General features: G+C 40.4%; 1 protein-coding gene across 2 annotated transcripts; it reads left to right on the forward strand.

The window, feature by feature from the left end:
• The first annotated feature begins 1,190 nt into the window (after nucleotides 1-1,190).
• On the forward strand, nucleotides 1,191-13,854 carry cldn19 (claudin 19). 2 transcript variants are annotated; one of them, XM_004559883.3, is made up of 5 exons: nucleotides 1,191-1,970; nucleotides 8,140-8,304; nucleotides 8,942-9,026; nucleotides 10,206-10,352; nucleotides 12,445-13,854. In XM_004559883.3, the coding sequence occupies exons 1-5, from the start codon at nucleotides 1,748-1,750 to the stop codon at nucleotides 12,479-12,481; spliced, it is 657 nt and encodes a 218-aa protein (XP_004559940.1). In that variant the 5' UTR covers nucleotides 1,191-1,747; the 3' UTR covers nucleotides 12,482-13,854. The 2 variants fall into 2 exon arrangements, with proteins under 2 accessions (XP_004559940.1, XP_004559939.1); XM_004559882.3 differs by having other exon boundaries at nucleotides 1,192-1,970; nucleotides 12,936-13,854.
• The last annotated feature ends 1,636 nt before the right edge of the window (nucleotides 13,855-15,490 follow it).

The raw sequence follows: 15,490 nt of genomic DNA on the forward strand, positions 1-15,490 counted from the left end.
TGCCTCTCGACCTCTGGGTCACCTCTGTGCTCGAACCAGAACTCGCCCTCATATGTGAAACCTCTCATTAAAACACACAACAGTCACAGTCATGTACGCACAGCCAGATCTACACAAACAGCGATGATAAGAAGTGGGGAAGGTTGTAGCTCTCCATGTAAGGGTCTGTGCAGGTGTTCAGAAAAGGTCAGTGGTTTTAGTTAGGTCACATGCATGTTCACATGTTTTTGATGTTGTTGTTGCTCAAGTTCAAGTCTGACTTGGTAGGAGAGGTAGACGTGACAGACAAAAAGACAAGCTGGAGAGCATGTGAAGAAAAGGCAATTTTCATTAAACTACTCTTTGTTCTTTGGTGTCCACCCCAAAACAACTTTGAGGATACTGACCAGAACATGTTTACTATGTAGACAGTGCATGTGTGTGTGTGTGTGTGTGAGTGTGAGAGCAGGGTGGGGGTGAGACATGTCTCTTATAGATGTGAGAAACTGGCCGTGTCTCTCAGTGTGTCGACACTCTAATTGGCAGAATAGAATTATTGAGTGAACTGAAGCTAATTTGATGAGGCGAGTTGAAGGACAGCTGATAGGGCATGCAGCTATGGGAAAAACGGGTTCCTGCACTCTCCACACACACACACAAAGGGCCGGAGTGTGTCTTCCATTTACAGCTGGTAAGGATGTACAGTTGGCTGAACTCTCTCGCGCTCTCTTTCTCTCTCTTCATTTGTTGGGGTTGCCATGGTGATAAGGGGAGGCTTGCCTTGGCGGCCCATAATTTGCAGAGAGCCTGTCTGGATGTGACATGCTCTTTACAGGCTCGGCATTGTTTGGAGCTGATTTATGTACATTTGTTGCGCTTCATCACAACCTTCCCCACACCTCCAACGGAGGGGGTAGACTTTGAAAGAATCAGCACATGTACCATGTGCTAATTCTTTGGAATTCCCCGGTTGGATTAGCACAGTCTTATAAGAATTGCCTAATTCTGTCTCCACCTATGGTGCTTTCCCTCCAAAGCCAGATCTTTTTGCTTTTCCTTTCCCTCTCTGTTTGAAATGGCTCTTACTCTCCTCTATCAACCCTTTCCTCCTCCCTCCCAGTAGGCGTTGCTACAACACAGTCCAATCAGAAACCAACCCATTTATTCATCCCTCCATGGTCAGCTTGTTGTGTCCACATGTTTCTTTTTTCTTTTTTCCCATTTTTTCCTTCTACCCCTCATTGTGCCACATGAGCCTGGAGTAGATAGAAAGACTGTAGTGGAGCGAAAGTTAGCAAGCAACCGAGAGAAAGACAGAGAGAGAGAGACTGGAGGAAGTCATGCAGAGTGTGAGGCAGCCCAGCGGCAATGCTTGATGAACTGAACTGCTGACCAGTTCTTTCTTCACTTTGACTGAACCTCACAGGGATCAAGAAATCAGACGAGAGATTCCTGATCTGAAGAGATCAGCTCGTTGTCTTCACTGAGGGGCAGAAAAACCAGGCAAGGACGTGGAGAGGAAAAAGAGAGCATTAGAGACAAGGAGACAGAAGAGAGTTCTACAAATGCGAATTGGAGCAGAGGAGCACAAGGAGATGCTCAGAGGGACCAGATAGTGGCAAGAAAAGCAAGACAAGTAGCAAGTGTGCCCACAGAGACCGCTCAAAGAAAGGGCGACGCATTAGGAGGAGTTAGAAGCTGTTGCGAGTCAAGCAGGGAGAGAAAGAACAAGACAAGACAGAAAACAGAGAGACAGTGTTAGAGAAGAATGGCTAACTCAGGTCTACAGTTGTTGGGTTACTTTCTGGCGTTGGGTGGCTGGATTGGCATCATCTCCACAACTGCCTTGCCCCAGTGGAAGCAGTCATCGTACGCCGGCGATGCCATCATCACGGCTGTGGGTCTGTACGAGGGGCTGTGGATGAGCTGTGCCTCACAGAGTACGGGACAGGTGCAGTGCAAGATCTTTGACTCCATGCTCTCGCTGGACAGTGAGTACCACATTTGAATTTGCTCCTAAAACCCAAGGATCTCTAACTTGTAGCAGTGCCCTTTTCCTACTCACGGTGATGTCCTTGTCTTTAAAGAAATCCATGTTAGGTATCACTTCTGTTTGGAGTGCAGGTTCATTGTAAAGGATTTTCAGGTTTGATTCTGTTGGATGTGAAGTTACTGTGAAGTTATATTCAATGTACAATTACTCAGATGACGAAGAGTAAAATTCAATTAAACTGCTAATGTGCTGATAAACTTTTTTCACTTTTCAATCACACTCCTTCCTTTCTTTCAAACTACTTTCCTTCTTTTATTTTATATTTTTAATTACCGTAACATTTGTCAACCTTTTGTTCTGCTTTGTTATACAAAATTTTCCCAAGAAACATCTTTTGTGGTACACTACACATGTATTATAGTTATTATATACTACGGTACACAGTTATTATAGTATGGCCCATTCATGTGTGCCGACTCTTGCCATTAATCAGCAGCAAAAACAGAAGAAAAACAACTCCCTGAGTGCTAAATGCTAACTGGGATGCAATAAACATGCAAGCTATAAATCTTACTTCAAATGCTGCTGTTCACATCTTTATTACAGCTTAGTTTCTTTATTAGAACTCCAAAACACCATGCGTAGAGTGTGATGAGTAGGAGGGGGTTCGGAATGTGGGGTTCGGACGTAAATTAGCTCAGAATACGAGTCTCCTGTCATCTCCAATCTGTGAGCTGGACCTAGTGAGTCATAATTAAAGGCACACAGATTATATGAATCCATCCATCTACTGTCTGCTTAAATTATCCTATTAGAGATTCTAATGAAAGACTAGCGGGTGTTAAGGGGGGGAGGCTTGGTCAGAAGGCACTTTCACAATACAATTCATTTGTTTTTCTCTGTGGTTACTGCTGTGGCACGCTTTCCTTGGAACAACAAATGAGGCACTTTGCAAACATTTTGGCGGTTCTGTGAGTCCTCCTATCAACACACTTTCTGATGGCGATCGTTGTGATGGGGCGTCCGAGCTGATCTCCCATCTCCTTTGGTTCCTTGCAGCAATAAGAACAGTGTATTGTCTTTGGGCATGAATAGAGGCTGTTAGGAGAAGAAAAGGGTAGTTGTTGAGCTAAAGTCCAGAGATATTCCCAGAATGTGCTCTATCGTCCCCACACGAGCACATTGTTCCACTTGTCCGTTAACCTCTTAACATCCATCGAGTCTCCTCGAGTTATTGTTGGATTTTGCTAGATGGACAATTATTCCGAAACTAGAAGATGTTACCTTTCAAATAAAGACTACACAGTCATTTGGCATGACAGATTTTATGTTCCAAGCTTTTCCATTTAAATCATATAAACAGGTGATACATTTATAAAACTCTATAGATGTTAACAAATTACCAGAAATTCATCTAGAAAACAGGGGGCAGGGTTAGGACTAGGATAACATACCCAATTGTTACAGAATAAAACATTCTTGAACAATCTCTGCTTTGTTTAGATTTTCCCCCAGACACATTACGAAACAGAACTGATTTAATCACATGTCCCGGATCAGGTCGGAATCTCGGGTATTGGTTTGATCAGGCACAAATAGGTCTGAAGGAGCTCCTCTCGCCTGGGTATGTTCGCAGCAGGAGCAGCATGTGACGGCGGGTATAATTGTTCACTAGACTGTGCTGATGTGGCCAAGCAAATGTGGTGGAAAGTGCTGCAGGTTTACTGAGCATTTTGCTCAAGAAGAAGACAGTGGTCAAAATAACAGATGGCTGTTATTTGCCAGATGAGGTGAAGGAGGATGGTGGTGCTGAAAGGACAGCTCTTTGCATCCAGTAAAATCTGAGCGTGACATTGACCTGCCTCTGCCAATCTGTGTGTCGCACTAAATAGCAACCTCTTGCACATTTGACATAAAAGGCATAGATGTTTCCTGTGGATGCCAGACATTCATGTAAAAGGTTAAGTCTGCTTTATAAATCGAACTTGACAATGAGTTTCTGAAGACACTATTCATAGTAAAATAGTTTCTATTATACAATACATCTTGAAATGTATGCACATTTGGTCAGTCAAACCTACTTTATCTATGGCCAGTTAGGTAGAAATGTTCTTGTATTAGATTCTTGTATTTCTTTTAAGATCAAAGCCAACAACGTGTCCCTCCAAACTATTTGACATTTATACCCATCTGTCAGTCTTTGTCCCCATGCTTTGCCTACTCCACGATTCTTGACCTATGTCTTTAAAAACACAAATACATGTGTTGTAAAAAGGCTAAAATGTCCATAATAAAACTGTCAGTCAGGACACTAGTTTGACATCCAGGTGGGAGCTACTTTCCTTTTCACTTTCTGTTTGTGTAAGTTCTGGTAAGCCACAAAGTCAGCTCAGCTCGGTAGCGATTCTGGCAAATCAGCTGATTACTACATCAGCCCACATCAGCTGATGGCTCAGCTGATACCATTCTACACATCCATTTGGAAAATCCTATGAGAGCTGCTTCAACCTAACACACCCCCAACTGGTCGTGGCAGATGGCCCCGCACGTCCCTGAGCCTGGTTCTGCCGGAGGTTTCCTCCTTTTAAACTGTTTTTCCTTCCCACTGTCATCAAAGTGATTGCTCATAGGTGGCTGTCTGATAGTTGGGGTTTCTCTGTATTATTGTAGGGTATTTACCTTACAATAATAAGCAACTTAAGACATCTGTTATTGGGATCTGGTGCTATATAAATACAATTGAATGGAACGGAATTAAAATTCTGCAAAGCAAGCTACTTTGCAACCCACCTCCATGCTAGCTCTTCTTTTGATACTTTATCTGACTTACTCACAAGGGTTGTCATTGATGCCTCCTCTGATCTGAGCTGGGGTCTTGCTTCTGCCCTTCACACCTTATGCTTAACTTGTATGCACATTTAAGGGTGGTATCAGATAAGTCATGCAGATGTAATTAGCAGTTGTCTTAAGCTACAGTAATCTATACTGAGTAAAAAATATCATGGTTTACACAGGTTCACACTGTTTAGAATAAAAAACAAGCTGAGAGTCAGACATGGTAAAAATGGTTTTATAGGACAAATATTTCAAATATTTAGTATGCATCCAAAACAGCCAATGAGGGTTTGCAGTGTGTGTGGACTCACACAGACACTAATATTGATATTTACCTACAACAAATGCTTCAAATGCTGTGTGAATTGCACAGCATTCACACAGCATTGTGTGAATGCTGTAGGCATTCACACTATTGAGTTGGCTTTGACAAGTTAATATGGGTCCTTTAACTGGTATACACTGAAAAGAAATGACTAAAGGGTCAAGAGAAACAGAAGTTTATTCTTTGAGTTGAAATTGCATTGGAGGACTAAACTGTAAGTGTAAGGCACCGAGCAGGCAGAGAGCCAGTCTGTACAAAATAGACTCAAGTGACCTCACAATGGGACCTTACAGAGCACACACACACACACACACACACACACACACACACACACACACACACACACACACACACACTGAAAGGTTGTGGCTGGTACTGCCAATCTTAGCAGTGGAAAAAGAGAACCTAGTGGGTGGGTGAGCCAGCCTTCAACCAACTCTCTTTCTCACTTTCAATCCCTTCTTCTAGTCTCACCAAGGAAAACCGGTCAGTGGAGTCATTAGCCTAAACCCCCACACACCAGGAATGTCTACAGTGAATGAAAAACAACAGCAAAAAATTTCCAAATCCCTCTCTCTGGAAGACCATTCAGATACTCCATCAAAAGGAGCAATGGAGCCATAAATCAGACTTCAAAGATTGTTCCCCCTTCAAGTCCCTTCAGATCAGCTTTTGAAATGCTGCTTCACTGCCGCACCATGAATGATGGTGTGTGTATTTCTGTCACAATGACAAACGGTGACTTTAGCTTTCATCTCAGGCTGATACTCGACTGCTCTTTTTGAACTTACAGTTCATTCAGCGAATGGGGTACAGAACTCAGAGAATCGGATATTGGTAAAAATCATAGAAGCACTGCAGCAAAGAAAAAAATTAATACCTTGTTTTGGGAAAAGACATTTATTTAATCAGATCTGACTGGCAATTTTAAACATGCACTTTTTTTAGTCCCAAAGATCAATGCCCTGAAAGACAGTGTTGGCTGCTCAGTGGCAAAAGTTGCTCGTAGGAGGAATTAGTTTTTTGCTACTTGAGTCACAGAGCAAGGAACATCTCTACTTGAGCATTTGTTAACAGTAGAACAAGTCAACAAACACTTTTTCTGATACAGTTCTTGAAATCCTTACTACACACCAAACTATTCAGTAAGAACTTACAATGTTAACCACAGTGTAATAAGGGCACATTTAAAATGTCAATGTTAATGTTACTGTTAAGAAATACTGAAATGATAACTGATAATATTTACAAGTCATTATTAAAGTTCTACATTATGTTTATCTATAACATTATAGTTTGTATAATAAAAAAATGGAATTAATTTTAACATGTGGTATATTGTATTGTATTGTGTATCGTACTGCAGCTGATTCACTTCAGTTTTATTTATAGAGCGACAAATCACAGCAACAGTTGCCTTAATGTGCTAGAGATTATGACAATTATATAACAATTAAATCCTTGCATTTACATTTTTTTATGCTATACCATAATCAACAATTTTATGATAAAGGTTTAATTTCTGACCTGTTCTCATTCCTGGGGGATCAAATATTGATGCTTTAGGCACGTGCGCTTTGAAGATTCAGTGTCAGTGCTGTGGGAATAGTGAGACCAACACCCCTGACTTTGGCCGTATGGTGAACCAAAGCAAGTCAAGACTGTCTAAGAATAAAAGGAAACTAAATACTTAGTAAACATTTACAAACCAATATCGTCAGCAGACACTTTACAGCTACCACCAGACAATGTCCTCACATGTACCACTGACCTACTATTATAAATTACCATTATATTGTTGGTGCACAATAAAAAAAACTACCAAGTTATTATTTAGTAATAACCAACAGTGCTCCTTCTTCTTCTTCTTCTTCTTCTTCTTCTTCTTCTTCTTCTTCTTCTTACCTAGTAACATCCACAATGTTTTCAGGAGATAAATAAAATGATATATTTCAAAGGTCCTGGAATATAATGAGTGCATAATGGGATTTTTTTTAATGTGTCCTGGAGCTGTAAAAGCTAACAAAGGGGCAACACTAAAAAAATGAGTTTGCTGACTCTATTGAATTGTTTTCTGTTCAGCGTGTTTCCTGGGACATGCAAACACAACACCGGCTGCCGTTTTTTGAAAGTGATGCCTGTGATCTTGGCTGTGAAACCTCTATGAGAAATCCCCCTGTTTACTTTAATTACCATATTTGTCAGCTTTGTCAGATATCACAATCGAGATGCTGGAATTTCCATGTTTTCTACCGCCGCTGGGATTTCAACAATCCCCTCGCTTGCTGTAAATAAGGCACGCTCCATCAGTATTTTGACGGTATTATTAGGCGCTCAGCATTGCTTTGCCTTTAACGTGTCTTTGAGTGGCTGTTGTTGAGGCAGTACACTCACATCGCTGTGGTGACGGCCCCGCGAAAACAATCTTTCTTTGTGACAAAGCCACACTAATCCCACTGTTTGAAACATGTAAAGTGGGGCCTCCTACAGTCAGTGTGAGCCAGAGAGAGACTTTCATCTCAGTCTGTTCCACCTACAGTCAATGTGTCTGTGCTCATATTGTGCTCTTACACATATGTGAGTAAATATGTGTAAATATGTTCCTCCCACTAAGTTATGTGTGTGCTGAGGCCTGTGTGGGTAGAGGATTCGATTTTAGAGACGGCAAAACCACAGTGGAACGATGTGGAGAAGATTTGAAGGATCATTTACGGTTCCAGAGTTTGGCCAGTAAAGTCACCTCTGGAACTACCCTGCTTGGAAAAGTAGGACAGTGGTGGACTCTCCCTAATGATCTGTCTGTCACAAATGCATGTGGTCTCCCATCAACCCTGCATGGCATGTATAGCTTCATTCCCCTCAGTTTTCGCTTTCATGTTTAGAAATATTTGTGTCTTTCCAAATGATGGGCTGAAAGACTCTTTTCTTTTCTGTTTTCTCATCTCCTCACCACTTCTACATCCTCTACTTCATGTTTTATCTCTTTCCTCCCCTCTTTTTTCTCTAGTCCACATCCAGACATGCCGGGCCCTTATGGTGGTGTCAGTACTGCTGGGCTTTATTGGGATCATTGTCAGCGTGGTGGGCATGAAGTGTACCAAGGTGGGAGATAACAACCCAGCCACCAAGTCCCGCATCGCTATGACTGGAGGAGCACTCTTTCTGCTTGCAGGTGCAACTGTTGTTTTGCTTCATTTACCAGCATAAAAAGACGCTGTATTTCTGGCATTCAATGCATTTAGCAAGAGTGGTCTGGCATTTTTCTTGCAGTAGGGGTCTTCTGGGTAATTAGAGTCCCTGCTGTAAACAGGAAGTGGTCATTTTCGAGGCATTAGCTCTTGACCTCAGACCACAATCCCAAGGAAAGAAATTAAACTAAACAAGTATTTACTAAGCCAAGCCATTGGTGTTGTTGTAGCAACAGAATTAATTAGTGTAGTAAACTGACAGATAAGATAAAATAAAACGTTAGGAAAAAAATGACAGAAATTTCTGTGTATGTAAGCTGTGTATGTGCATCTCTCTCCACACACACACCTTCATTCCAGTCTTTCCTTCAGGTGAACACCTAAGAACCTGTAGCTATCCGTTGTTTCAACCTCCTCACCCATGAGACATTTCCTGGGCTTAGTTGTATTTTTTTCCCCTAGAAGAAAAAAATTCCTTTGTCTCACTGACATTCAGAAAGAGGTGATTTCTGCCAGACCACTCTGCAAAGCACCTTGCCCGCTCCCTCTACTCCAGTTCCTGTAGTGTCATCAGAAAAGTTCTGCAGGTAGCATGGTCCTCACCTGTTTCTCCCTCCACAGGTTTATGCACACTGGTTTCTGTGTCCTGGTATGCCACTCAGGTGTCCTATCAGTTCTTTAACCCAAACACACCACCCAATGCCAGGTATGTGAATCATATTGTGATACACTCCTTTCTGTTTGAGCTGAGGGTTTAATCTCTTCATTAAAGAGCAAAAAACACCATAATCAAGTTGCGACTGCTACAATACTGTCAGTGTATTCAAAACCTGGAAGTATCAGATCTCGAATAAATATCACAATATCATATAATGAGATTGCAATGTTTGCAATAGTTTAATATTTCTTTAAAATGTTGTTGAAAAGAAAAAATGCAGAGGTGGGAAACACTAAATAGCCTGAATAAAAGATACCTGACAGTGATACTGTTTTCATTGGTCTAACACTGTTTTCAGTTATCACGCTGTTGTATTTGTGCTCAGTCTTCTTATTTTTTTGTTTGTTTGTATATTTGAAAATGTCATATTTTAGACTAGTCAAGAGGTTTTGTTGTACATAGAAGAAACAGGCATAAGTAAGCAGACTTCATCTCAAAGGTTTGAGGGACAATTAACATGATGTGATAAACTGGAACTACAGCCAGTGACAAAGATTCTGCAGTCAAATTACTGTTAAACTTAACGTGTTCTGTTTACAAAAACCACCTAGATGTGGCAAATAAAAATAATTAGGACTAGTTGCAGACACAACTGTTTTCAGCTGCTAATATCTGTATGACATATACGTCTAAATCAGCTAATGTTACTGGTTGCTGTTAAAAAGATGAGTTTAGCTGTAAACTGTAGTTATTACTAAAATAGTCAACATCTGTCGCCAATAGTTGCTAATAATGGCTGAAAAATATGACCAGTTGGTGATACAAATCACAAATAAACAATAATAGCTAGTTAGCTGCAAACATTTGGTTGGTAAGGAAAAACCATTGATTAATTTAGCAACATCATTTCCAAATATTTGATAATTTTGGCTTAGAAATATGATCAATGTACGATGCTAATAGTTTCCAGTTATGAAAAAAAAGGAAAAACAAATCATTTAATACTAGTAGTTGTTACTTTTATCAAGTATTACAGCTGTAAAGCTCCTCTTATGACTAATGTGTATGCTAATGGTTAGTCTTCAATATCTAATAATTAAAATAATAAATTTTTTATCCATTTTTTATCGCCCACGCTTCAATATCCATTTATCCTTTATTTTGTGTATGTCTTTTTATGTCAGCATTTACACCTTATGCCTTGTTTATGCCTTGTTTCCTGTGCAGGTATGAGTTTGGCTCAGCCTTGTTTGTCGGATGGGCAGCAGCCAGTCTGACTGTTCTGGGTGGCTCTTTGCTGTGCTGCTCCTGCTCCAAAGAAGATATGCGAGGACAGCAATATTACCGCCAATCACAGCCTTCCACAGCAAGGGAGTACGTGTAAACCCCAACCCCTTCCAGCAGTCACCCAAACAGAGAGCAGAGGACACGCTTGGCACCACCCTCTTTTTTCCCCTTGTAAATCTAACAAAAAGACTATCATGCATACACACATGCAATCATTTAGCTCAAAGACACTTCTTATCTTACACAGCAATACACGACATATGAAGTTGTACATATATGAGCATATTATCTACCAGTAGGATGTATGTGGCTATGAACCTAAAGAAGTACAAACTTATACGTAGAAAGTGTTAAGCTTGTATTGTGAGTTGACATCTCCTGCTTGTCATGATTTAATGTACTTTAAGAGGTAAGTACAGCGATACGATGAACACAAATTTAAGCACGGTACAGAAAAACATCGTTTGGAGCAAATTACACTGCAAATTAAAGGGCATTTCTTATCTGAGGAAGTACTGCAAAACTTGCTGAACTTTTACTAGCATGTCCTGTGCTTCCTGGTTGGAGCTGCATTGGTGTTTTACCTCCAAATTGCCACGTATGTTCACAGTCTACTGTTGCAGTTACGTGTGTAAGGGGACAAGGCCTGACCCTGTGTGCAAATGAGAAAAAAAGGATTTAATTTTGTAACTCACAGTTTAGAGCTCTAAACCACCAAACCTTTTCTATCTTTATATAGAATTCAAAACAAAACAAAGAATTTCTATGTTCTTAATTTATTTATTTAAGCTGTCGAGTGTTATTCAAACAAACATAATGAATGACAGTAAAGAAGCAGGCGTGTCTGGTGTCCTCCTAAGTGAGGAAGCCCCTGGACAACCATCTTATTAACAGCTGAGAAAATTTCTCACATATGGTAAAACTACACAGTCCTTTTTTACACCACAAGGACTTGATGAAGATCGCACATGCAGACACAATCTGAACTGCAGCAGTGGAGGGTGAATTGTTAGTTAAAGGTGTCTGTTTAGATGTGTAATGAGTATGACTGCTGCTGATTATCGCTCTTCCATTATACTTAACACGAGGAGAAAGAGGAGACTGTCATCGACACATATCATCACGCTCCATTTACTAACACCATCATTCCAGATTCATACACTCCCTCATCTCATAAGCTGTTGTATAACTAAACCAGTGCCTAAGATCTAAGCTATTCACACACATGAATAATCTTACTGAGAAGCTAAAAGATGTCAGCATACTATTATCTTTATATAATTTAGCATGATGAAGTGTTATATTTAACTCCACTGTTTGGTTGATTGCATATAGAAAAAACAGGTGGTCTTCAACCCACCGACTACTCATTGAAGGTGAGGCACAATAGATACTTGCAACTATTGCCACATTAGACCCTTTAAAACTCAGCTGCTGCTAAATTGGCTCTTGAGTTCTCCCTTCATGCTCCCACATCACTTTGCCCCCATTTATGTTTCTAAAAGAGTTGGTCCATCACTGTTCCACATAAAAAAGCCATTAACTTTTCTTAGAATAGGTCCCAGTTGCCCCATTTCCCAGTTACATGGCTTCTCTTCTTAGAAGAGACTTATTTGTGGAGAGCTCTATTATTCTCAAACTTGGCAGGTGGACGGTGAAGGTCTATAGGAAATTCTTTGTACTTGTACTAAATAAAATGAGATGTCAATGGGATGTCAAGCATCTCTGCTCTGCTGTCGTAGCGACTGTGACATCTCCCCATTTCTATATGACTGGAAATGAGCAACTAGGCCTATAAAGCCAACAGACAAGTGTTTACAGAGGTCAAGTCTGAAAGCCCTTTTCCCAGACACCTCTATGGAGGGAAGACTTTTATTTTTTTGCAGCTTCGAGTATGTCTCTTGTGGCAGAGAATGCAGGATTAAGGCAGTTCCACATCACCCCAGACAACAGTATAGCTGTTCATTGACTCTATATGTTTCTGCCCACCTTTATTAGTCATTCTGTAGGGTAAATGTTCTATTTTAACCCGAACAGTGCTAGCCAGCTTCCATGTAACACTGATTCTGAAACCTGTCGGCTAACATCTCAGTCATCCCTCTGGCTCTCTAACATGGTGGGAATCTGAGAGTTCTTGATGTGTCTTATCCTGACTGTCTTCTTCTCTCCTCTAATTCAGGGCAGAGTTGTTGAGTGAAACTAGTTTCCCTGACTGATCAGCCCCCGCCTTTTTATCGAGGACTTTCCGACTCTCCCACCACTGTCTCCCCATCCCCCCTTCATTTCCTGTTACCTCTTTACCTTCCAATTTGGACCTCTTGTAGATGATTTCCTTTTTCTCAATAATACATCTGCACCTTATCACTTTTAATGGGAACCAAGGTGTACTGTCTTCTTCCGACCCCCTCTCCGTCTCTGAGCCGTCTCTGTAAATATGGACTCATGTGGTCAGACGTTTTCTTTAAGAAATAAGATATCAACCCTCTGCTACACCTCCTGTTCCCCCTTCTGTCCAAATATTGGTGCAAAGTTAACAATAAACTGAAACATACTGTTGTGCTGATTCGTAGTTTCACTTACAGCCTATGACCTCTGGGTGTTTTTGTAAATGTGAGGTTTTTTTCTTGTCGCTGTGACTGAAACGTGTCTTTTTTCCCTTTTGAATTGCAGACCAAATGTTAAAAGTACCCCACCAGAGAAAAGGGAGCAGTACTTGTAGTTTGGGAGAGTCTTCTGGCCCTACCATGGTTTAAATTCTGTCAACAGACAAAACCCTTTCACTGAGAAATTCAAAACAGACAAGAATGAATTTATGAACAGCAAACACTCAAGCATATTGCAACAACATATATTAATCTTTGTTGAGATTAATGAAATTGTTTGGGGAAATGTTTTATGAATTAGATGTACTTAGGGGGTTTGACATCCTCATCTGTGTTGTTGACTTTGGGAGAGACAGTCATTCAGGGTATGTTTTCTATAACATGTTAAAAAACCCAGGTGTATATACCACCAACTTTACTCCTTTTTTTTTTTACTACATATAATGTTTTACTACAGTGCCTTATAACACATGTTTGCACACATGTATGTGAATTCTCTGTTTTCCATCCCATCTGAGGGATGTGTGTCCACAGCTACTCTGCTAGGACTTGTGTTTCCCTTTGTTTCTATTGTTGGAGTTCCAAAAACGAATGTGAAGCTACTCTACAGTACCACTTATGAACAAAAAGGACAAATACATGATAGATCTGCCACGTGTTGCCTTATGCCACTGTAAACTCTGTGCCTGTTTCCAAGTAGTCTGGGCTGAGGATATACCAAGTGCATCCATTGTGTATCGTCAGGTGCCAATATGATTTTGTGTGAATGGAAGAGTCGTCGTATTATTGACTCTTAAGGACGTACTGTATTGTGTGCTGTCTCCTGTACTAAGGAATGCCAGTTTGCTGAGAGTTAAAATGCCTGCATTTATTTACCATGCCTTTCTTTTTCTCTAATATTTACCTCCTTCATGTCGTGTATCATCTCATTTACCTGTATACCCGTCTGTTTCCTTTAGAATGAAGTAAACAGAGATGGAAAAATGGATTTGGCTATGACTCAGTACTTTATCAGTTTTTTCCCTACTTTTCACCCTTGCCTGACTTTTTGCCCACTCCCCCCACTCATTCCTCCATTCCAGCTCAAATCCTTCTTTTGCACCCTGTTGTTCAATAATTGCAGATGTGGAATTCCACTTCTGCTCCACTGGACTGAAGCCTTGTTGGCGCTGTGCTGAGCAAGTTAACCTTGCGAGTCCACCTTTGAGAATGTCTGGTGTTGTAGAGTTTGAGCTAGAAAACATTTTAAATTGTGATCTTGGCTAGAATTACTCATTTTTAACTGACTTAAACAGGATAAGAGCGAGGGTCGTGCTTTTTCAAGTACTATTTTAATATGATATGCACATGTCTGTAAACATTACTAATTGTTCTGTTTTTTGTTATTGCTTACTTTGCTTTTGCTTTCTATGAAGATTAAGTGTTTTCGTAAACAGAAGATACAAACTTCACAGTTATGATTTTGGAGAAATAGACCCGGTGAAGTTTAGCCAAAGCTCACGCAAGATTTTGAGTCTCTGCGCTAGAATATCCAAATGGCAGCCTTCCAAAGTGTGTCTCTTTCAACCAAATCACCAAAAAGGAACGCTAACAATTCAATTCAATTCAATTCAATTCAATTCAATTCAATGTCATTTATACAGCGCCAAACACCAACAACAGTCCCCTCAAGGCTCAATAATACATACAGAGAAAAACCCAACAATCATATGACCCCCTATGAGCAGCACTTTGGCGACATTGGGAAGGAAAAACACCCTTTTAACAGGAAGAAACCTCCGGCAGAACCAGGCTCAGGGAGGGGCGGGGCCATCTGCTGCGACCGGTTGGGGAGAGAGAAGGAAGACAGGATAAAAGACTTGCTGTGGAGAGACAGAGATTAATAACACGTATGATTCAATGCAGAGAGGTCTAACAATCAGTCATTATCTGGATGATGGAGTATCTGCAAGGAGCCAGCATGGTATGGTAAACTTATAGAAAGATTATGGTTTTCAGTACTGAAAAATTGTTACGCTTTTTTGGTCGTTAATAATAAAAAGTCAATCTGTGAATGTAACGGTGGTGATCAGACAACATTAAATCCTGTGTGCTTCATGCCCATCCACCATCCCAACCTCCACCTCATCTGCAGTTCTTGTACTGGCCCCAAAGGATGGCTTTGGATATTACTCGTGACCAGTGAAGTCATTCACAGAGGTAACAGAGGAGAGCTAAACTGTGTAATAGCCTTTGTTCATGTTTTGGTCAATCGTGTTTTCTTGCCAAGCTGCATAGGGTAAAAAGAGGAAACCCTTGGCAGAAGAGACTGAAAAATATAAATCCGATGAAAGAAAAGGTAAATCAACAATACCTTGATCTGATTTTTGTTAAGAACAAAAGCATTTTTCTAACTTAACACACCAGTTAAAACTAATTCTCCATTGAGAAGACTGTGGAGATGTCCAATACAATCTACTGCTGAAAAATTAAATATCCAACTCTTGTGATCTAAAAAAGTCAAGGTTTGATTAGGTTTAATTAAATTAAATAACTTTAAGTTTAGGCAGAGATCCTTAATTGGCCTCAAACAGAATATGAGGTAACTGTTTAACAGAAGAAATTGTTACAAAGAGAGGATTT

The sequence above is a fragment of the Maylandia zebra genome, linkage group LG5 (genome assembly GCF_041146795.1).
Source record: "Maylandia zebra isolate NMK-2024a linkage group LG5, Mzebra_GT3a, whole genome shotgun sequence".
NCBI lineage: Eukaryota > Metazoa > Chordata > Actinopteri > Cichliformes > Cichlidae > Maylandia > Maylandia zebra.

Coding starts and splice junctions, on each gene's coding strand:
- cldn19 (XM_004559882.3), top strand. CDS start 1,748: ATGGCTAACTCAGGTCTACAGTTGTTGGGTTACTTTCTGGCGTTGGGT. Junction 1,971..8,139: donor CTCCATGCTCTCGCTGGACA/GTGAGTACCACA, acceptor TTTTTTCTCTAG/TCCACATCCAGACATGCCGG. Junction 8,305..8,941: donor AGCACTCTTTCTGCTTGCAG/GTGCAACTGTTG, acceptor CTCCCTCCACAG/GTTTATGCACACTGGTTTCT.